General features: G+C 43.4%; 1 protein-coding gene across 1 annotated transcript in view; it reads left to right on the forward strand.

Moving 5' to 3' along the window:
• BANP (BTG3 associated nuclear protein) overlaps positions 1–24,356 on the forward strand; it is a 122,281-nt gene that overhangs the window by 47,440 nt on the left and 50,485 nt on the right. Inside the window, exons 8-11 of the mRNA XM_077786391.1 lie at positions 12,183–12,350; positions 18,655–18,785; positions 20,864–20,926; positions 23,231–23,275. Coding sequence (XP_077642517.1) covers positions 12,183–12,350; positions 18,655–18,785; positions 20,864–20,926; positions 23,231–23,275 — 407 coding nt within the window. The remainder of the gene's footprint in view (positions 1–12,182; positions 12,351–18,654; positions 18,786–20,863; positions 20,927–23,230; positions 23,276–24,356) is intronic.

The raw sequence follows: 24,356 nt of genomic DNA on the forward strand, positions 1-24,356 counted from the left end.
GTCCTCGATGACATTATTGATTCTTCTCAGATCGTGAAGGAGGCGCCACTTGTCTTTCCCCGGCTTCTTGATAACGAAGACTGGAGAATTCCAAGGGCTATTAGTCTCGACAATGTGGCCTTTGGCCAGTTCCTCCTCCACGATGTGATTGAGCGCCTTTAATTTTTTCTTACTCAGCGGCCACTGCTCTACCCAGACAGGTGAATCTGTTAGCCAATTAAGTTTCTGGGTGAGGCGCTCCTCAGTGGCCGCTCCTAAAAATCCTGAGGGGCCGGCAGTTCCAATTTGGCCCCCCACTGGGACATGGCATCTCTCCCCCAGAGAGTAAACTTAGAATTTAACACGAATGGGCGTACAGAGGCTAATTGCCCATTCGGCCCCTTAATTTGTACTATGCTCTTTGACTGCCTTGCCAATTGCGTGCCCCCTACGCCTAGGACTGCGCTATCCACGTCCTGCAACTCCCATTGTGACGGCCACTTGTGTGGTGGAATGACCGTCACATCTGCTCCCGTGTCCATCATCCCCTGAAGTTGGATGGAATGCCCCTCGTTCTTAAGGCCACACCATACGAGGGGCTTCTCCTCTCCCAGAATTTCAGTGTAAAAAATTGAGAGGTCTAGGTCATCGCACAAAAACTGAGGCACTGGAATGGCCTGTGCAATGACCTGTCCCTCCGGCAGGAAGAGGGGGGGGTGGACACAGCGCGCCATGAGGTAGAAAGTCTTAGGATCCGATGTAAGGATTGCTGGAGGAATTTCTACCTCAAGCGGGGTGTGTTTGGTGTCCCCAATGACAAGGTACTTGCAGTTTAGAAGATCCTTGGCCCTCTGAGTCTCACAGTTGGTAATGCGGGGTAGAAGCTCTGGCGATGCAACGATGTAGTGCCAATCCTGATTGGAGAGATATACAGATTTCGTTATTTTAAGCAGGTAAGGTTCTACAGTACTGTCTGTATAAACTTGGCTGCTGATACTTGGAATGATGGAATGGATTGCAGCCCTAGCAGTGATGTCCTGATTACCGTGACCTGCCCCATTTGTGTCCTCACGCGGGGTAGGTCCGCGCTCCCCCTTTAGTTTTTTTGATGCTGTTTGTCAGATTTCCCCTCCCCTGTGTTCCCCCGTTGAGGCGGTGCCCTTCCAATGAAGGGACATTGAGCTATAAAATGTCCTTCCTGTTGACAATGGAAGCATCTACGCGGCTTTGGTGGTGTAGGTTCTGGAGGTAATGCCGTCGAAGCTACTACTTTGTCTCGCGATTTTTTTGCTAGATCTTCTGCGAATAAAATGGCTTTTCGTGTGCACTCCTCAATCAGTTGTTCTAGCGCTGGCGGAGGCGATGCTGGAAGTGCCAAGATGACTCGTCGGCACGCCTCATTTGCATTGGTAGTAACAATCTCTCGGATTAGTTGATCCTGTGCTTCTTGACCTTCCACCCTTTTTTCTACAACTTCTTTTACTCGGTCCACAAAATCAGTAAAGGGCTCTGTAACAGATTGCTTAAGAGAAATGTAAGAAATAGCAGGTTCCTTGGATGGCATGCTGAGAAAGGCCCGCTCAGCAGCATCTTTGGAGAGATCTAATACTGGCCTCGGGATCCCTGCTGCTTGTTTCTGTGCTTGGCTCCAATCACCCTCACCAACAAGGTGGTCTAAGGTAATAGGATTTTGTTCTATGTCGGTTGCATACTCGGGGCTCTGCAAAATTTCTGGAAGGAGGTCACCTGCTAATCTCTTCCAGGTTCTTTCCCACATTTTATATTCAGAGGATGGGAGCAGGCAACTGAATAAACGCTTTAAATCTGCAGGGACCATGATATTTGAATTGAACGTTGCCTTTAAAATGCTCCGGAAAAATTCACTTTTGGATCCAAATTCTCGCTTAGTTTTGCAGAGATCCTTGATGCAATCGTACGAGAGGGGTTCCCATCTTGGGTGTTGCCCTCTTCCATTATACGTGACTGGGGCCAGGAACGGAAACTCGTTGTTATCATCAGCTTTCTGCTTTTTAGGCCCATTACTCCCAGCCCCCACGTTATCGTGGGAACCGGAAGTGAGGGCGTGGGAAACAGGAAGCTGGAGGGCAGGGTCCTGGAGGGCGGAGCCCTGACCCGAGGTGACGTGGCTTGAGGGTGGTACTGATGGTGTTATGGGAAAAGGGGTGGGCGTAGATGACGTGGCCTCAAGGGGTGGTGCTGAGGGTGGAGCAGCATGAGAAATTGTGGGAGGGGCCTGACTGGCCGCCGCAAAGGAAGAGGAGGGGTCCGGAATAGGAAGGGAGGGGTAGGAAGGAAGGGGTAAAAATGGATTCTGGGGAGGAGAAGCACCCGCCACGAGGCGACAGCCATTTTGTGATGTTAGAGAGGGCGTTTCTACAGCGCCATTTTGTGGTGCTTCTCCAAAGGGACTAACATAGGGAGTAGGAGAGTCGAGGAAAGGATTTGGGGGAACAAAAACTCTTGGCAAGCTTTTAGGACTCGCAACTCGGTAAGAGGGACTAGGAGAAAGGGCAGGGACAGGATCTTCGACAGTGTGGCCAGCACTGCCAGAGCAAGGGTACCGGAGGGACCTGGGGGAGCCAGGGAGAAGGCGGCAGCTCTGTGGCTGCTGCAAACATTCTGCTCCCTGCGCCTGTTGCTGGCGGTCAGCTCCCCCCTGTATCTCCAGTCTAGGGGAAGCGGGAATCGGAGAATGCGGTAGGGAAACAGACCTAGGGAGAACTGGGGACTTTGCAGATGGATTTTTCACCGCACTGTTATCCTTAACGACATCCCAAATGAACACAAACAGCTTCATATACCCATTTTTGACTGAAGGGTCACCCCTCCTGGTGCCCTCAGTCAATAGTAAACCAACATTTCTCCAAAATTCCCGATCTCTAACGCTCTCGACAGAAACAGTGGGAAAACGAAAGAAAATCCATCTGACAAATTTTTTAACTAAATTTTTTGAAACACTTCTAATTCCCTCCCTCAACGAACATCCCTCCCTCAGGAGTCCCGCAACCTGGACATAAATCTCCCTTTGTTGTGTGGACAGCCTAACACCCATTCTGCCCACACAACTTAAAATTCCACCCACCTACTGCAGGAAATGTAAAACGTAAAAAATAGAAAGGGTCTAGAACGCCAGCGGCGGCAGTCTGCTCACGCTGTGCACAACGTGTCCCCTAACCTCGGGAGCGCAGCTGCCAACCTAAGGAGCCCCCCCCCGGTACCAAGGAGACTCACCAAAAACCGCCGACGCCTAGAAAGAAAGCTGCAGTAGGGGTCCTTGGATCAGGAGGCGTCCTCCCTGGTGCTGGAAGGATTGTGCTTCCTTCCCCTGGGAGCACCACCGGACAAAAATCGGCGTGCTCACACAGGGGCGATGGTGCAGCCAAACTGTAAAATCCCTGGGCCGATGCCCAAAGGCAACAGTCTTTTCGTGAGGCTAGCTCACGTGGAGTCCGACGTTCCTCGACGGTGTCCACGCTCTGGAAAAGCCGCACGTTGGCGCGCCACCTGTGGCTCTCGCTTGCTCCGTCACAGGGATTGTCTACGCCGGCTAGCTTATCCCCTTCAGGTGACCGGAGGGAGCCACGAGTGTGGCTGCCCCCAGCTCCTGTCTCAGAGCGCTGGGTGGCAGTGATTGCCTCGGCGTGGGTGACGAAGGCACGGCAAAGCCACGATGATCCAAAGCAAAGGAATAGGGAGCGGACACCTGTATGAGGTCTGCAGAGCTTTTATTCTCCCAAACCGGGACAGTGACAGATGTCCAACAACCTGGGGTCTGACAGGGGGTTATAAAGGGTGTGGGCGTGAGGGGGATGAACACAGAACAGCCAACAGGAAAGGATTACATCACTGCAGGGGGCCAATGAGGAGAATTTAGGGAGGGGAAAGGCTTCCAGGGACCAATACTGACAAGAACAGGGATGATTGACATTGAACTTTCTAGAAGAAAATGGGGGTGGTTTCAGGGATTGACAGGTAAAGAGGGCAGTACCACTTGGACTGACAGGGATATTCCTAGATACTGAGGGAGATTGACAACCCTGTGGCAGGAAAACTTTTGTGGCCAGCAGATAGGGAAAGACCATTCTAGGGAGGAATAGGGGACACATGGAACATACCAACATAACCTATCTAACAATTAATTTCTAACTTAATCACCAAAACCCTTATAAACCCTTGTGAAACTACCACGCCACCACACCTCCTTTGAGGCCAGGCAAGGAGATAATGGGAGAACCCATTGAGTTTATCTCAGCACCACAGTTCTCATCCATGGCATCAGTGCTGGCCTTGCTTTCAGCTGGAACTCGCTGCTGCCTGCAGTTTGCTTCTTTCCTGGGCACTTCTCTTGATTTCAATTATTTTCCTGGCTAGGCCATGTTAATAAAATGAAAAAAAAAAAAATAAAGGCAGCAATTTTAGGGAAAGAAAAGAAATGGTGTGTTTTCTCTCTCCTCCTCACACTTCTCTTGCTGTCCTTGCGTTGGACAAGTGAGGAATTCAATTTTCCATTCTTGGAAAAGCCGTGGTGGGGCTGTCAGTCCCCGCTGCTGTGTGGAACTCCACTGTGTGTGACGTGCTGCTGAGTGCTGGGCTCTCCAGAAACCAGCAAATGAATGTATGAGGTCACTTGGACCATCTGTTTCCCCACTCCTTCCATCCCTGAGTGCTTCTCCCTTTTGGCCAGACTCGGTTCAAGTACGTGCTGCAGTGTGCAGGTCTGCCCTGCTGGAGAGGCAGCTGAAACAAAGCTGAGTTTGGGGATGGAAAAGCAGATTTTTCAGGCCTTTGAGGGCTCTTTCAGGAGTGTCGAAAGAAGAACAGGGTAGCTTTGAAGATTGGCTCTTTGGGAAGGTTTCTGCTGCAGTTGTTGGCTTCCCTTTTAAAAATGGGGGATAAAATAGGAATAAATGCAGGATATATTTTTTTTTTAATTATGGAAAAAACTAGAAGCAAATGCCATTTGTCCAGTGTCATCACTCTGGTGTAACTTGGGACCTGGAGCAAGGCTGGAGTAGAGAACAGGAAGAGTTTTCTCTTTTCAGATTATAAACCCTCTGATTGGTCCAGAATTGCTTTCTTGTAGGGGTTGATGGATTAATTTATAATAATTGTACTCAGGTTATTAAACAGTGGATGTTTTGTCACCATCAGGAAAGGGATTGAAGGATGGGAATTCTGTAACACGTGGAATTCCAGGGACATCACAAATACTCTGTTCCTGCGGGGATTAATTAATTCTGCAGGGATTCATTAATTAATTCACCCCAGCCCCTCCCTGCTCCTGCAGCTCCATAATCTTTTGGAGCACTCACTGTGTCCTGTGGGGCGTTGGGATGGAGCAAAGCCAGGAACTGATAAAAATCCATCTTTTCCTGCCACACTGGGAATTTGACACCCCACTAGATGGCAATATTTGAATGCTGATGGCTCCTTCCATAAATCAGAATAAACCAGGGTCTGCTTGCTGTAAAATAGGTAAAAATAGCCTGGCTGGTTTTCCAGAGAGGTGCTGAGGTGTGACTGAGTGGAGGAGCTCTCCTGCTCTGGAACAGGATCCCTTGGTGGAATTTGGAGATTCTAGATCCAAATTAACATTAATTTTTCATTTTTAAAACTTCTGGTAGAGTTCTTTTAATTCGAAGAACGAAAGCTTTTAAAATAACTTAAATTTTCATGTCTCCTCTGAATCTGTGACTTGTTAAAGATGAAATATTCAGACAAATATCCTCAATAAATATTAATGAACAGAGTAATGACTTGGTAGCTGAATTTGCCTTCCCTCCTCCCTCTCTCCAAGGTCCCAGCAGCTCCTCCTGTCTCTTTTTTGGACGTTGTGGGTCAGAGCAATGTCATGGAAAGGGATTTTTTGGTGCCAGGATGGATTTTCCAGGCGTGTGACATTGGAGGAGCCTCCAAGGCTCTGGCACTCCTCCCCTCCTGCATCCCAAAGCTAAACATCCCAAACTGAGCAGGGGGAAGTGCCTCTCAGCTGTGCACATCATCCCCCAGCTGTGGAGGAGTAAACAATTCCTGCTTTCCAATGATTTCAATATGGGCAGGGCAAGCCCTGGATGAGCTCTGGGGAATCAAAGCCCGAGGCTCAAGGAGGAATTCCAGAGGTGCTTCAGCTTTTCCTCTGCTCCCTCCGTGTTCAGAGCAGCAGATTTTGCTGTCATGTGCTCTTGGTTTAATCAAAAAGACTCCAAATGGATGACCCTGCTGAGAAAAAATGAATTTTGGGAGCCAAAGCCCTCCAAAATCAGCCCCTTCTCCTCTCTGAGCAGGCAGGAGCTTGTTTCTTGTAGGATCCATCATGTTCCTGTCAATTTAAAAGGATTCTGTCCATCACTTTAATATTAATTCCCCACCCTGGTGCTTTTCTTTAGGTTTTAATAATTAGAGCAATTTGGAAAATGAAGGAGCAGTGACCCAAATCTGCTTGGATTCTGTATTTAATAGAAATATATTTGTATTTTATATATGTGGTATTGGATTCTCTGGTGCACTTTCCCTAATCTTTCCAGATGCACCAAATCCAGCAGGAATTTCTGGGCCAACTCAGCCTACTCTGCTGAGTCCACGAAAATATTGATTTACCTCAGAATTTTCCAAGGAAATCCGTGATTCCTGGAGAACGGGAAGCAGCAGAAACTCAGAGTGTGCAAATGAAACTCCTGCCAGGGAGTTTGATTTTTAGGGGCTGGTTCTGAATGTGGGATGAGGATGGAATATTTCATGTCTGGTTTTGATCTTTTCCTCCTCAATTTGTTCTTAATTTGATTTCTTTACAGTTTCATGTTCTGTGGGGATTGTTTTGTCTTTTGTTCCTTGACTTCTGACCTTTGAGAAGGAGAGGATTACTTCCTCAGGAACGTGATTTTCCTGGGATTTTCTTAGTTTATAATTAATTATGGTTTTTAGGAAACCCCAACCCTTTCTCTCCTTATTTTATACAGCAGATCTTCCAAAAAATTGTGAGTGTTGAATCATTTCAGACACCACCTCTGTGTTTTTACCAAATCAAATACTTTTTCCTTTGCGTTTTTGAGCTTGTTTTGCTTTGTATTCCCAAGCTTTTTTTCCCCATTTGCATTTCCTAGTTTTTATTTCCCTTAAAAACCACAGAAAGATTTATTTCTGCTTGTGTTGCTCTTTTTAATTTTAATTGAACTCCCCCAGATCTCTCTCTGTCTCTGAGCCATGCTGCACCTGTTGCCTTTCAAAGCTGACTTGAATTTTCCCGATTTTTGCCTTCTTCCTGAGCTTTTCCTTGCTAAGATTGGAATGTTGATCCTTGATTTCCCCTTTTCTCCCCTGTGGCTCCCTGAATCCTCTTTGCAGCCCTTTTTGTCTCCCAAGCTGCAGCCAGCATCTCTCTGTCTGTATAAATCACCCAAACTCCTGCAATTTATGAAATCACTGAATTATTTTTAAGTCTCTGGTGTGTTTTTCATAGAAAGCTTCCTTCAGGAAATGAGATTCCTCCCCCCAGAAAAGCAAACTTTGGGTTTTTATTGTTTTAAAATAAGGACTTTTTCTTTTGAGGCACCATTCATGAAAAGATCACTAAAAGCACACTCAGCCAGTCTTAAATCATCTAAATCCTGTATTTACTCTTCTTTTATGGGCATCTATCTTCCAAATCATTGTCTTTTGGTCCAAGTGCTGATTTATATTCCTGCCTGGATTTTTCTCTGTGATGTTCTGTGGCTCGTGGATGCTGTGCTGTGTAAAACGTCAGCGTCTGATACAGCTTTTGACAGTAAATGATCCAAAAAAAGGTCAAACCCTTCTCCCTGGAGCATTCCTGCCTTTTCTCTCCTCTGGATTTCCCCAAGTGAGAGGTCTCATTTCCAATATCCTGCTTTTCTGAGTGGGCTGGGTGTGGGACATGCTGAAATGAGGCAGCTGGGAGCTCTCCTGCCTGGAATCATTTGTGGATAGGGAACAGTCAGCACACTCCACCTCTCTGCTATTGTGTGCACATGGTTGGGGAATTTCTCTCTCTTCTGCAGGTAAATCATGTTTTTAATGCCACTGGCAACTTTTTATCTGCTTAAAAACTCCTCCAGTGCCTTTAGGTTGAGATTTTTCTTGGTAGGAAATTGTCTTGCTAAGGACCTGGTTGTAAAACAACATTTTAGATTGTGACAGCGATTGCACAGATTTTACGTCTGAAATTCATTTTGGTTTTTTATCAATTAGCTTTGTGCTTTAGGGTTAATTTTTCAGGCCTGTTTTCCACATGACCAGGTCTGCAGTTGTAAAAACCTCTGCAAACAGCACTGCTTGTCTGAAGCAGCTTGACACCCTGACAGCAACTGGGAATTTCATGAATTAAGGGAAAGAAATGAGGATGCCTGGCTAGGAAAATCTGTCCCTGGTGGTTTAGGGCTCTGTAGCCTAAATTTCTCCTGTCTGCCCCTGTCCTGGTGAGGCTGTTGTCTCTTTTCCATGGTTTCCTCTGGAGCTGCTCTCTCCATGGAGTTGGTGGTGTCTGCCAGCATTTCCTGGCCACTCCTTAGCACACTGATCATTAATTAGTGAGGATCAGGATCAGGGGGGTGAATTATGGAGTGGGTTGGGATGAAGTGAATTAAAATTTATTCAATCCCAACCTTGCAGTATGCCAGGTTATTCCAGCCTGGCCTTGGGCACTTCCAGGGATCCAGGGACAGCCACAGCTGCTCTGGGCACGTGCCAGGGCCTGCCCACCCTCACAGCCAAAAATTCCTTACCAAAATCCCATCTAAACCTCCTCCTTTTAAGTTTTCTGAAGATGTTTTCCTTCCTTCCCTCAATCAAGCACTTTTGGGGATGTTTTGTGTCCCAGCTCTGGTGCTCAGCCTGTTCCTCACGCTGCACCTGAGACTCCTGTCCTGAGTAATTGATATGACTTGGATTTCTCTGAGTCAAGTGGCACTCTGGAATATCCTGTGGATTAAATCCAGTGGCATCCTGGAATGTCCCATGGATTAAATCCAGTGGCACCCTGGAACATCCCAGGATTAAATCCAGTGGCACCCTGGAACATCCCAGGATTAAATCCAGTGGCACCCTGGAACATCTCAGGATTAAATCCAGTTGCACGCTGGAACATCCCAGGATTAAATCCAGTGGCACCCTGGACCATCCCCTGGATTTCAGTGGAACAGTTCCAATTCCCAGGCAGCTTTTCCCTGGGATTTTCTCTGCCTGCAGTGCAGCCATAACACAATAGGAAAGTCACTAAAATGCAGTTGTGAGTGAAATCTGGATTTTTTTCCTCCAAACTCAGCGTGAGGCTGTGCTGGTGTTCTCTGTGGGGCTGCTGGGGCAGCACTTCAGGCACTGCTGGCTCCGTTGGCTGTGGGAACCCAGGACACCCCTCTGGCTGCCTCCAGACCCTGGCACAAACTCAAAAATACCTGTGGCTTCCATTTTAGCCCATGGAAAAAACTGCCAGCTTTGTGTGAAGGTTTGAGTTAATGTAAAACAGGGTGAAAAAGTAGAATTTTGGGGTTTTTAGAATGGGGTTCAGGGGGTAAGATGGAGGAGTTTGGGTGTGTCTTGTCCTTCTTCTCCTTCTTGTCCTCCATCTTTCACTGTGATGGTGACACTTTTTATTGGTTTAGAGTAGAGACACACTGTCTAATGTAGGTGATAGGTATTGGGAATTAATTGTAAATAAAGTAGTTTTTGGTATAAAATGCAAACACTACCCTGAGGGCAGACAGAATGCCATGGCCAGCCTGCTGGACAGAGCGCAGCAGGTCAGAGAAAGAATGTTATAGATAAGGGAAAATAAACAGCCTTGAGAAGCAAAACTAGCTCATCTGGACTTCTTCTCTGGCTGTGGGGCTGGGAGGAAAAGACTTGATGATTTCAGGGATATCTTGACCACAGAACCCTGAGAATTGTCTCCCCTGCAAGCACTGCTGAGCATTCCTTGCTCTGGGAATGCACCTGGGGAACGGCTGAGGCCGAGCACTGTGCACTCAGGGGTTAATCCAGAATGTTCTCTGCTTTTGCTGACACCCGTGGGAAGGAACCTTTCACAGCAGCAAATGGGAATTTCAGCCCATTTTCCTCCTTTCGCAGTTTGGAGACACCACACAGGGCTGTAAACTTCTCTGGGTTCTCGCTGTCACTTAAAAGTGAGAAACCTTGGGGACTTTAAAGCACTTTTGAAGTAGATTTTGGGGTCCAGTGCTTTCTTCTTGTGTGTTCTCACCTTTATTTCAAATTGCTCCTCCCGCAAAAAAAAATTAAAGCATTGAACAAAAAAAAATATTTTAAAAATTGATGCCACGAGAGATCAAGTTCTCCACTTGGCTTTGCTAGAGCCTGCAGATTTCAGACTTTGAGGACTCTGGGCTCATTTGTAATGCAGAGGAAACAATGGAGCTTTTAGTTTGTGCAAACCTGGAATTTTGTGGCTCCAGGCTTCAAATCATTTGTCTTGCAGGAGCAGCCCATATCCTGTTCTTTAGGTTCTATATACAACAGCTTAAGCAAGTCCTTCACAGGATTAGGAGCCCATCTGAGAGGAAGATGGAAAGCCCAGTAAGTGGAAAAGTGGAAAAGATTATTTTACTTTGCAGGGTAGGAAAAGGAAAATGAGAATTTTAGAGATTCTTGAAGCTTTGTCCTGTAGAGTAAAAGCATCTCTGGCAGCCTTGGCTTGTTCAGTGTTGCACCTCTGAATTCTGAAGTTCTGAGGAGTATTAGAATATTAAATGTTCAGAGACTTCTGATTGAATTTAGGGAGTTTTGATGAGAGAATCCTGAGATGGTTTGGGTGGGAAGGACCTTAAAGTTCATTTAATTCCAGCCCTACCATGGGCAGAGACACCTTCCCCTGTCCAGGGTGCTCCAGCCTGGCCTTGGACACTCCCAAGGATCCAGAGGCTGCCCCAGCTGCTCTGGGAATTCCATCCCAGCCCCTCTCCACCCTCACAGGGAAAAATTCCCAATTCCCAATATCCCACCTAACCCTTTTCTTGGTCAGTTTAAAGCCATTCCCCTTGTCCTGTCCATGTAAAAATCCACCTCCCTCTTTTGTAGATGGGCAAATAATGGATTTTTCAGGTGATTTTTTTTCATTCTGCAGACGTGGGGGCTTGGAGTTTTTTTGCTCTCGAGTGTTGGTGCTTTAGGAAAATCCAAACCCCTCAGAAGCTCCACTGAAATGGTGAAAGTGTTGAATAATTCAAGCTGACAGTGCACAACATTCCCAGTTAAATTCCCAGTTTTAAAGCCACTCCTCGCCATGTTTATGGAACACTTTGGCAACTTAGCACCAGGGGCTGCAAAGTTCATCCTGAGGCTCTTAAAGTGCCTGAATTCTGGGAGCAGCTGTGAGAGGATCCTCATTTTGGGTTGTGTTTTTACTGGATTCCGATCAATTTTGAACTGAGCTTTAAAAGAGTTGTTTTTTTTTTTCTTTATATGGAGTTTGCTGCAGTTTCCTTCTTCAGCAGGAGGCAGTTTTGTACATCAGACTTCTTGTGGGGTACTGTCAGTGAGGAATAATCCTTGCTCCAGCTTGGGCTCTGGAGTGCTGGATCCTCCTCTTGGTTTGGCACATAAAATTCCATGCACTGCTGGCACTTTTACATCCAGACCTGTGCAGGTGAACAATTACTGACTTTTGGGAATAAGTTTTGTTGAAGTCCTGTCACTGCTCAGCTTTGGGGCTCTTTGCACAGGTGCAGAGCCTGGTCTGTGGGACTGCATGTGTCCTCTCTGTGTTTTCTGGAAAATACAGGTTTATGTTGATTGTTATTGTCAGATTAAGCCCTTTTCTGACCCAGAGACAGAGCAACTGAGAGGTGTTTTAAAAACTTTTCTTCCGTTTGCAGTCTCATGAGAAGGGTGGGACAATGCAGATGTCATAATTCACACCATCACAGTTAGAAGCTAATTATTTCCTAATTACAATATACTGTGAGTGTTTCTTGGCCTATCAGCTATAGATGCCTTAAAGACAATAATCTGAAATTACCCCTTATGGATCCTACTCCAATGCATCTTTCATAGTTTTATTTCTCCAAAATATCCAGTCTTATTTGCAAGGCCATTTGTTGAAACATTTTTCTAGTTCCATTTCTCCCTCAACAATGACTGTCCTATTCCATGATTTTTCCTATGGTATCTTTGACTGTATTTCTACAGTTATCTCTTTTCTTCCATCATTCCAGGCCACCTGTTTTACAAATTTGGCATCACAGAGTCAGACTGGTACCGCATCAAGCAGAGCATCGACTCCAAGTGCAGGACAGCCTGGAGGAGGAAGCAGCGAGGGCAGAGCCTGGCTGTGAAAAGCTTCTCCAGGAGAACCCCCTCATCCTCCTCCTACAATGGCTCAGGTACAAACCAAACCTTCCCCCTAAATCACAAATCCCTCTTGGGTTTCTGACGTGCCTGAATTTTAGTTTAGCTGCCTGGCTTTGCTGAAGTGCTGAGAATGTGGAATCCTGGAATGGTTTGGGTGGAAGGGACCTTGAAGATCATCTAATTCCACCCCTGCCATGGGCAGGGACACCTTCCACTGGCCCAGGTTATTCCAGCCTGGCCTTGGGCACTTCCAGGGATCCAGGGGCAGCCACAGCTCCTCTGGGAACCTCCCCCCCCTCACAGGGAATAATTCCCTCCCAAAATCCCACCTAACCCTGCTTTCTGTCCACGCCCACGGGTTCAGCTCCTGCAGCTTTGCGCTGTGTTTTTGTATTTTTACCACACTCAGTTCTTTGAGGAGAAAGTCCAAATATCCTTCCTTAGAGGAATCAAGTGACTAAATCCTTCCCAGTGTGTTCACACCGTTCAGTGGGACGTGCTAAATGCTGTTCCTGAAGTGTTTTCCTCCACAGACATGAAATGTGCTGTAGGTGATTCCATATTTCCATCTAGGTATGGAGGCCTGGATAACAAATGAAAAATCCTGACCTCAGGAGTGTTCTCTGAGGACATTTCTGGCTCATGCTTTTAATATAAAGCAGTGTTCTGGGACTTTTGTACATTAGATATTAAAACCAGGGCTTTGGAAGGCAGCCCAAAGAAAAGGAAGTCAGTTTATTTGCCTGCATAAAATTTTTGGTTGCATGTTAACACTAACCACTGTATCTCATGCAAAGAATGACAAAATCTGCTTTCAATGGAAAATTTTATGTGCTGGAACAGGGAATCCCATCCAAAAATCTCAAATTAAAACAACTAATCAATGTAATGATAACCATAAGCCCTCTATGTTGATGGGATTTTTACTTTCAGTCTTTCAGCAATCAGTATTTCAGGGTAAAAAGGCAGCAGTAGGTGGATATTACAGCCTGTGCTCATTAGCCTGTACTCCTTGAGTGGTGTTGAGTTTTATTATTCAAATTATTCATCTTCAGTCTGTTTTGGAGGTTTGGAGACACCTGTAGAGATGGAGAACTCAGAGTCAGTGGATTCCTGTCTCCTGAAGGCTGTAGGATCATGACTTTGGGTTGGTTTCTTGTGGTTATCCCATGGAATCCCAGCCTGCTTTGGGTGGGAAGGGCCTTAAAGCTCATCCCATCCCAGGGTGCTCCAAGCCCTGTCCAACCTGGAACACTTCCTGAGGTATTCCCAAATCCTGGGCACTGCAGTGCTGGGAACCCCTCCCTATGAATGGGAGGACTGGGATTTTCAGAATTGTTTTTAGCAGCAATTAATTTGCCTAATAAAAAAAAAAAATATATAAATATGGCATCCTGAAACTCACTCAGCTGTGCCCTGACTTTGGTTCCCCTGGCTCTGAGGAATTTTGGGGATAACTGAGCACAGTAAGAGGTTTCCACCACCCCTGGAGACATCAAAATCCACCTGGGTGCAGCCCAAAGCCACCACTCCTGTTGCCCATATTTTGAGGAAGGACATTGTGTTAGATCATCTCCAGAGGCCACTTCCAACCTCATTTATTTGGGATTTTAGTTTTTTTAATGAATTCCTGCACACACAATTAATAATTCTGAATTATTTGCATCACAGCGGGATCGTTGTTCAAACTCACTCCTCTTGCACTTGTTGGAAATGCCAAAGCTTTGAGGCTTTTCCTGCTTGTTGGGATCAGCAGTTCCTGGAGCACGTGGCTTTGATTGGAGCGTGGTGAAAAGTGACAACAGATTTCCTCCCTGCTCTCTTCATCACGTGGCAAAATTAACTCTGGAAACGACAGCAAAGCAGGAGGCTGAGCCCACAGACCCTCCAAGGCTTTGGAATTTGGTGTTCAAGAGGGATCAATCTGCAGGGAAAATCATGGCTGGGGAGCCTGGTGGGAAAACACAAATGGATTTTCTTTGTCCTTTGCCCCCAGAGATGTTAATTAAGATTTTTTTACACTTAACTGACTGTTAAATTCAGGCAGAAGTTGCTTTTCCTGATTTTCCCTGGCTGTTTGCTTGAATCCATTGATTTTTTTTTTGGAAAGGAGGTGTTGATTGCTGTGGTTGGCTCTGTTCTTGGAGCAAACATCTCAGTACCTAAAGGGTGTTTTCCCCATGATTTTTCCCAAGCAGAGACATCCACATGGCTGCCACGATAATTTCACTGGATGTTCCTTTGGAAATGTTGGAGTCTGTGCAGGGAATGCTGTAGGAAATGAGGGGTTTGGGAGGAGGATTAATTGAGAAGTGCCTTCTTGCTTTCTTTTCATTTCTCTTCAGATTGTTCAGGCTGTTATCACAATTTTCCATGTTGGAATTTTTTAATTAGTTCCCTGATTTTGGGATTTCTCTGTAGATTCAGGCCTATGCTGAGGTGTCATATTAAAAACTGGATGTGCAGCCAAATCTTCAAAGCTGTTCCACACAACTGGGGCTGAGGCAGGGGGGAGGTGATGGTTTACAGCTTTATTTCCACTGTTCTGGAATGGTTTTATCCTGCTTTTTTTGGGGTTTGGGGATGGTTAATCCATCCATTACCCTTCCCTTGCTGGGACTACAACGAGGGGATGCATCCCCCTGTCTGTGAGGAGACGTGTGAGGGTGGAGCTCTGGGCACCAGGGAAACAGTTTTTAATTCCAGAATTCCTAAGTGTGAATCCCTCCTGCTGTGGAATCTGTGCCTTCTCCCAGGGAACAAGGGGCAGGATGAGTGGAGATGTCCTTAAAGTTGCACCAGGAGAAGTTTAGGTTGGAACCAGGAAGAATTCCTTTGTGGAAAGGTTGTCCAGCATTGGAATAGTTTGTCCAGGGTGGTGGTGGAGTCTCCATCCCTGGAAGTGTCCAAAAATCCCATGGATGTGGCACTTGGGAACGTGGTCAGTGGTGACCATGGTGGTGGTGTTGGACCTGATGATCTTAAAGGTCTTTTCCACCCTTAACAGTTCCATGATTCCATGAAAATGAAAATCCTCAACAGATAAATAGGAACAGATGAGAAAGCACCAAAGATTCTGCCTTAAAAAGTGATTTTAGCTGAGAACTGAACCCATACATCCTTGAAGGTTCTTTGGGAATGTGCTGCAGGGTTCGTGTCCCAATTGCCCCTTGGGAACTCGTGGAAAATTCTGGAATTTAGCTGTGGCTCCTCCTTCCAGGAGTTCTCCAAGAATCCCAACTGGAAACGTGAGGCTCGATGGTTTCCAGGGATTTCTCACTGCTGACAGCTCCTCTCCCCAAGCTGGGTGTGCTCCTCATGGTTGTGTTTGTTTGGAGTGGGGAATGTTTATAAAAGTGGATAAATATTCCCTTTGTCTGCCCCGAGATGAAGAGAAGAAAAACAGGACTCATAATGGATGTTTTGTTTTCAGATATGGCTGAATCCTGTCTTTTCTTTCACAAAAAAATCCAACAAAATAGAGAAAAAAACCCTCAATTTTGGTTGTTGCAGTGAAGCCAATTTTAAATCTATTTATAGGTGAGAGGAGAGGTCTATCCAGGCTGTGGCTCCACATGCACCTTCAAAAAGCACAATAATTTCTGTCCTCTGAAGCCAAAAATGGCTTAAAAATCAAGACTTTTGGGCCTTTTAGTTAAAAACGCATTTTATTATGTGAATATCATAAATATATAAAAATACGTATTTCTCTGCTGCAGGTTTTATTTCTTTGATAATCTTTTATCGCATAACTTAATCAGAAAATAAATATTATAAATGAAGGATTCTGTATTTGGACACTGTGGTTTGGTAGAGGTTGAGTCGTAATTAGATCAGTTGAATTCCATAGGGAAAAACTGCGAAACACAAAGGAAAGACCAAGCCCGAGGGAAATTATCCCTCAGAATCCTGGAGGAATTTGTCCAACAAAATCTTGAGGGAATTTGTTCCTCAAAATCCTGAGGGAATTTATTCCCCAAAATCCTGAGGGAATTTGTTCCCCAAAATCCAGAGGGAATTTGTTCCTCAAAATCCTGAGGGAATTTGCTCCCAAAATCCTGAGGGAATTTATTCCTCAAAATCCTGAGGGAATTTGTTCCCCAAAATCCTGAGGGAATTTGTTCTTCAAAATCCTGAGGGAATTTGCTCCCAAAATCCTGAGGGAATTTATTCCTCAAAAATCCTGAGGGAATTTGTCCCACAAAATCCTGAGGGAATTTGTTCCTCAAAATCCTGAGGGAATTTATTCCTCAAAATCCTGAGGGAGTTTGTTCCCAAAATCCTGAGGGAATTTATTCCTCAAAATCCTGAGGGAATTTGTTCCTCAAAATCCTGAGGGAATTTCCTCTCAAAATCCTGAGAGAATTTGTTCTCAAAATCCTGAGGGAATTTGTTCTCAAAATCCTGAGGGGAATTTGTTCTCCAAAATCCTGAGAGAATTTGTACTCCAAAATCCTGAGCTGGGAGCCCTGAAGGAGCTCAGTCATCCCAAAAAAATGCTATTTCTAAATTAAAAAAAAATATATAGGGAAGTGAATTGCATCAAATATCATAAATAAATTAAAGGAAATTAGTGAAAAAGTGAAAGACAGAGGCTCAGATAAGGATTTTTTCAGGATCTCCATTTTTTCTGGTGGCCATGACAAAGCCAATGGTATCCCAGTTGGAAAAATCCCATTTTTATTTGGTTGATAAATGCCATTTATCAGTTATTTGGTTAAAAAATGCCATTTTTATTTGGTTGATGGGACAGTTTTTTTACAAAGTTCAGCACTTTTCATCCAGTTGCGATTCCTCAATCCCACCTGGAATTCCATGCAGCAAATTCCACCCTACAGCAGTTGAGGAAAAGCTGGAATTGCACAGGGAGCACCAAGGCTGCATGTAAGGAATTCTAAAAGCTCTGCAGTCCCTTGCTGAGATGTGAGGGATTAAAGGTGTGCCCAACAGGCAGAAAAAAATTGGATTTGTTGTGTTTCCCTGGGTTCCTGTGGAAATTTGTGGCTGGAATTCTGTGTTCCAGCTCGTTAACAGAGTCAGAGCTGCCTGAATTGTTAACCAACCCAACTTTTCAACAAATAAATAAATATTAACTTGGTGGTTTGGAGTTCCCATTCCCATGCTCAGACCTAAACCTCAAAATTATCTTCGTGCCCAAACATTTGCAGACAGGAGGGGAAAAAAACCCCTTAAATGGCTGATTTTATTAAAGAACATTCCCATTAAAATATTTGAGTGGATAAAGCTCATTCCTGCAGAACTAACAGTGTGTTTGCAAAATAAATCTTGGGAGTATTTAGTGGAGATATTAAAAATTAATGGTTTCTGTCATTTTTACTTGCCTTTTGCCTCTTCTGTTTAGAAGAATCCTTTCCCTGCAGCTGGAAAACCTCAAAATGGATCTATGATGTGTCCATTACAAGTTTTTACCCTCTGGAAATCCCACTGAGGTTTTCCTGGTGGTTTTTGTCCCTGTTACATGAAGATAACTCCCATTTTTTATGTTTAACCTTCCCTTTTCGGGGGCATTTCCACTCAGCAGTGTGAGTTGTGTTTAAATTTAATAAATCAAGATATCCACCTGTCATTTTGCGGTTCAGAAATACAATTCCAGACCTCACGTGTGTCAGTATGAATTGTAGGGGATGGATCTTGAAAAACAATTGTGAGATTCCCTTTATTTACTATGATAAATTATAAATAATTTATAATTATTTAGAATAATGATTATTAATTGGTATAATAAGTAAATATTAATTATTAAATAGAATTAATAGTTAAGAACTTTAACGATTAACTATTATTATAATATTATTATATAGTTAACTATTAACTATATTATAATAATATTGATATTATTATAATATTAACTATTATAATAATTAAATATAAGACTTAAACATAAATGATTATTATTTCTATTATAATTATAAATCATTATAATATTATATAATTTCAAAATTTCATTTCTCAAAATAGGCAGGACGGGTTTTTAAAGGTGTCCTTGGGGTGGTGGTGGCAGCAATTGTTCTCAGGTGAACAAAAACCATTGAATTGCTCAGGAAACCTCTGGGGTTTTGTTATGATGGGCTTTTTCCAGCTCCAGAATCTGGGATTTAGACCCCAAAAGGTGCTTTTTTTTTTTTTTATTTTCAGCAGGAGCTCTGCCAGCCTTTTTGGAGTTCTGTGGGCTCTGCAGCAAGCACCCACCGTGCCGGGGAACGTTGAATGATCTGTGCCCGGGGACTGGGTTTGGTTCCGTGGGGCTTTAGGAACGCTCTGGGGGAGGCACAGAGAACAAAGCTGGAATTTGCTTTATTTCCTGGTTTCTTGCAGAGGGGGCGCAGAGCTCGGTGGCAGCCTCCAGCGAGATGCAGCAGAACCAGCCCCAGGCCCTGCACTACGCCCTGGCCAACGCTCAGCAGGTCCAGATCCACCAGATCGGAGAGGATGGACAAGTCCAAGTAGTATGTCCTCACCTTTTCCTAAACCCTCCTCCCAAACCCGCCAGAACCCTGCTCCAGCTGCAGTGTGAAATCACAACCTGCCAGCGCTTAAGGTGTCCAGAAAACAAACACTGGAGGCTTATGGAAAAAAAAAAAAAAAAATTAGAGTTACGTGACAAAAAAATTCCACGCAGGATTTCCCCACGCAATCAATGGAAATCAATGCACTTTGGTTGTTATACAGAGAATTATCAGCCTTTTCCTGGCTGTGTTTACTTAGTGATTTATACTTCAGAGGTAGTTCTGGTGTGATTTCCACAACAGAATCACATTTATTTATTTGTTTTTCTGTAAAACTGCATTCTCAGGCACTTTTGAACATCTGGGAGCTGAATCTTTCCCATGTGTGTTTGTGGAGCTCTGTGTCTATCAGTGAAAGTTCTAAATATTGACATTTTTTAAGCCTAATACTCCCACCACCACTTAGGCCTGATGGTTTTTATCTGTGGTTTTAGTGTACTCTGAAAAAAAACCACCTTCACTTTAATTCCTGTGTCCCACTGGGCACTACAAGGATTATTTGAAATTCAAATTCTTTTTAAGAAGTGTCCTCAGTGAAACAATTCTCTTTGTGCAGGAGCCGGGTGGAAATCTTCCTTTTCCACTTCACTTTTGCCATAACTTTTCAATATTATCCTGGGAATTTCTTTGTCTTTTGAATCCCATGAATATTTTAAAAGTGGATTTTCCTGTGGATCTGGGGGTGAGATTTAACTGGTGACTGAAAAGTACTTTTCAAGTCTTGAAAGACAAGATAGAAAGGAAAATGACATAAAATAAATGACTTTAATAGAACAGATGGTTCATTTATAGATGGAAGTGATAAAAACTTGCCTCATTAAAAGACCTGGACATATTAATTATCCTTCAAATTGTGGAATCCAGGAAAAAACCTGCTATAAACGGATCTTCTAAACATTCCATCTTTTTCCTGGGAGCACTGAGAGTTGATGTGAAGGAGGGAAGGTGATTTTAATCTCCCCCTGGGCTGGGCAGTGCTATAATTTTCTCTCCAGCCCCTATTGTCAGAGGGACACTTTCAGTGTGGTTTTTCTCCCTATAAATAGGCAGTTTCCTTCCAAAGGAAATGAAACTGTTGGAAATAGAGGGATCTGTGTGTCTTTGAAAATCACAGGCAATTGTTCTTGTGTTATAAAATCAGAGGGGCCTTTGACAGAATTCCAAATGATTATCTTTCATCTCATGCAGGCATATTAAAATGAACACAAAGCTTTATAAAAACCTCTTGGAGGTTATTTAGAATCCAATCTCCCCTCAGGTAAATCACAGTGGCTGGCCTGGGCAGGATGCACAAGGAATTCCAGCCACTCTCCTCCTTGCTGGCAGCAAAGGGGACCAGGAGAGTGGTGGGAATGGGCAGCAATACCAAATATTACAGGATTCAAACCATCAGGGCAGATTCTCACCAATATAAATCAGGGGAATTGTTCAAATTAATGATTTCCTGCCAGATCCCAGCAGCTGAGAGTCCTTAGCGTGGTCTGTGCTCCAGTGAATGAGCAAAAATAGGTGGAAAATGAGATACCTTTGGAAACCTCACTCTTGGAGATATTTACTGTTGGTTATTATCTGTTCTAGAACGGTATTGCTTATTATCTGTTCTAAAAGTGAGTTTTCCAGATATTTAAATTGAATTAAACTTTCAGCCAACAAAGCAAATCAACCCCAAGCTTTGTGTACCAGTCAAAAAGGCAATAGAAAAACACACTTGTTAGAAGATGATGATGATGATGATGATGATGATTATTATCATTATTATTATTATTATTATTCCTGCTGTTTTCCTTCCCCTGTAGTGGAAGTGAAGCAGTCTTTGGTCCAAGTCCCTCTGCTTTTGCTCCCATCCAAAGCTGGGGCAGCCCAGGTGCACTTTGCATTTGAGAAGCTCCTCAATGGTTTCACTGCCCGTTTTGCTTCTCTCCATGGAACTCTGCTGCCTGCGAGGCAGGAGCTGCTTCCTGGAGCTGTGATTTTCCTCTGATGCTCCTTGGTGTTTTCTTTTGTTGTGGATCCCACAGGGCCATCTCCACATAGCCCAGGTGCCCCAGGGAGAGCAGGTGCAGATCACGCAGGACAGCGAGGTGAGCAAAGCCTGGGGCTCCCAGGAACCTGGCAGCTGAGGGGGAACGAGGCTGGAACCAGCAGAAAATGTGCTTTAGAACCTGCTGCTCCTGTCTCTGGGCTCTTGGGGGATTCTTTTTCAGTAGTATTATTGATATTTATTTTATTTTTTTTATTTTGGCTTATTTTTCCCTCCCCCCTTATTATTATTAATATTATTATTATTAGTAATAATAATAACAACAACAATATCGTTATTATCATTATTATTATTTGTATTCTTCTATTTTTCTATTTTTTCTATTTTTTTTATTTTGATGGTTTTCCCTCCTTCACCACCCAAAACAGCTCAGTGTGTGTTTATTGGATTTTGTCATAATTATTATTTCTATTTATTTTATTTTTATTATGTTGATTTATTTTCCCTCCCTCACCAGCCAAAACAGCTCAGTGTGTATTGTTTCTTTTTCATTTTTATTTTATTTTATTTTATTTTATTTTACTTTATTTTATTTTATTATTTTATTTTATTTTATTTTACTTTACTTTATTTTTTATTTTATTTTATTTTATTTTTTATTTTATTTTTATTTTTATTTTGACTTATTTTTCCCCCCCCTCACCAGCCAAAACAACTCAGTGTGTGTGTTAATTGTTGCATAAGGCTGATAAGCTTTGGCAATTTAGTACTGATGGAGTTTAATAGAAAACCAGGTGCTTGCACTGCTTAAAAATGAAATTATTCTGTTTAGGTTGATGAACTAAACATGGTCAGAACATTCAGGGCCTTTAATGGTTGAACAGGAATCGCAGAAACCTTCAGCCACCATCTAATAAAGGAATATTCCAGAATGAATTTACCCTTAATTCCTGACCAGTTTATCTGGCACTGCAGCATTTGCACTGCTTCGTTTGTTTTCCAGAAAAAGAATTCAGTGGAATGGGATGGATAAATGGATATGGATAACTGGAAATGGATAAATTCAATCCCAAACCCTCCAATTTTGGCTCAGCTCCCAAATCCAGGTGGATTTCCCTGTGTATTTGCTGCAGTTATTGGTTATTTAAAAATCTCCTGAGTGCTGAAACTGCTCTTGGATTTCTGCTGCACTTTGTTTAAATGCAGAAAGAATAGAAAAATCAGGTTAAACATTAATCCAGGCAACAATTTGAATCTGTCCCATTTCCCTGTCAAGGTTTTTCCCTCGCTGGGAAGTGGATCTGCCTGGCTTGGTTTAATCCCTGTCCAAAGAACCCAAATCACAGCTCATAAAACCACTTTGTGAAGGAATATTGTTAACACAGGCAGCTACTGGAGAATAAATATTATCATAAAAATTCTATAAATATTATAGTTAAAGGCTTGTCCTTTGAAGGGCCTGTCAGGCCTTGAGAGAGAGAAGAAAGGATTAAAATATCCTGGCTCTGGTGTGTGGTGCTGCCATAAAACGGAAGGGGTTTTTGGGTAAAGAACCACTGAAAAAGGGATGATTCAGCAGAGATTGCTGGAATGGATCCTGAGGTTCCAGCACACCCTGGATCCTTTGGCTCTTCTTGTCTGTGGGGCTTTCAAAGGCTGCATTTGTCCCTGACAGATGAAAACATCTGGTTTTAAATTGATGACAATGTACACAAGTGAGAGAGGAGCTGCCAGCAGGAGCAACTGCACAAAAATGGGGATTTTGTCCTCCAAAATGTGCTGTTTCACTGCACGGCTCTTTTGGGAAGCTGCCTCTCCTTAATCCAAGTGTACTTTTGGAAAGACATCTGTGAGCATGTGAATAAAAACTTCATGTCATAAAGATTTCCTGATTGGACTTTGGAGCTTAAAATACTTGGTTTTATTGAGAATTTTCTTTTTTTTTTTTTTTTTTTTTTTTTTTTTTTTTTTTTTAATAGATGTAATCCCTGTAATAGAACTGTGTTGGTTTTCAGTATGGAATGTGGATAAATAAAAAGCAAATAGTAAAAGTGTTAGATTGCTAGTTCTGGGATAGTAAGGGCTGGATTTCAATTTGCAAGTTTATATAAAGGAGGAAAACCAGAAGTTTTACCTCAAAATTTTTTGCACAAAACCAGATTACCTTTGAATTTATAATTAAAAAATGATGAATTTTGGAAGTTACTGAACTTCAAAAGCAAAACATTCTGGGTGGGAAAATTCCTTGCTTTTGAGGCTGAGTGGAGCTGGATTGCCTGAAGAACCTTCAGCAGAATTTCCTAAATTCACGGATTTCCTTCCTATTGAAACAGATTTTTTTTATTTTTTTTGCAGTTTTTGCAATGCCAAACTTGTGCTGACTGTCCCTTCTCTCCTTTTCCAGGGAAACCTGCAGATCCACCAAGTGCACGTGGGTCAGGACGGGCAGGTAGGAGCGGAACTGGGGTGAAGCAGCATTTTCCTTGCTCTTTGATGGAGATTGGGATAATCCCCATTTTTAGTGCCTGTTTTAAAGAGCCAAAACTGCTCTGGTGAAAGAAATAACTTGCAAAGGGATAAAACCCGATGGAAATATTTCATATTTGGCCCAGCTTGGTTCAGCATTCCTGCAGGGATGTTTTCTCCCTCTGTTTTTTCCCTCCTTTGGCCTCTCCCCTGCCCAGGGTGTTGTCTGCTCTCCTCCAGTCCCCAAAAACCCAACATTTATCCAAGCAGTTACTCTTTTTTTTTCCCATTTTATCCTTTTCCATGTCCTGAGGGAAGCAGATCTGTTCTTGTTCTTGCTGAGGAGCAGATTTTTTGAGGTGCTTCTGCAAACTCCAGGTGAGGAAAAGCAGCTTTTCCTTGGCTGAGGAGTCACTGACCATGGAGCTGAGCTCGGGATTCTCACGATTCCCAGAACTGCTCACGTTTGATCTCAGACACACTTGAAATGTTAAATTCTGCTAAAACAGAGCACAAAAACCCTCCTGCAAGGAGCTTCCAGGCCACAGGAATCAGAGTGTGATTATTATTATTATTATGTTTGCTGTTGTTATATCTCTTTTAAAACTGAGTTTTCCAGATATTTAAATGGAATTAAGTTTCAGTCAACAAAGCAAGTCAGGTTCACTAGGAAATTTTGGTTCCTGGTGATTCTGAATAAACTGGGAGACATTTGGGATCCTGCCTGGGATGGAGGCTCTGCCATAAGCAGGGTTTACATTGCTGGGAAATTTTAAAATTATGGTTATTTTTTAGTGAATTTTTAAAGTTATGGTTATTTTCTGGTGGATTTTTCATTACGGTTATTTTTTAGTGGATTGAAAAAAAAGGAGCAAGCAAATATTTAAGGGATTTTTAGCTCTGTTCTGCAATAATTACTGAATCAGAGTGTGAGGAATTGTTTGGTTTCTGGTGAATCTGAATAAATTGGGAGACATTTGGCTGCCTGGGATGGAGGTTCTGCCACCAGCAGGGTTTGGAGCCCCCAGCACTCTGAACTTGGCAGTATTTGCATTTCAACAAGA

Source organism: Lonchura striata, chromosome 13 (genome assembly GCF_046129695.1).
Source record: "Lonchura striata isolate bLonStr1 chromosome 13, bLonStr1.mat, whole genome shotgun sequence".
In the NCBI taxonomy this organism is placed as follows: Eukaryota; Metazoa; Chordata; class Aves; order Passeriformes; family Estrildidae; genus Lonchura; species Lonchura striata.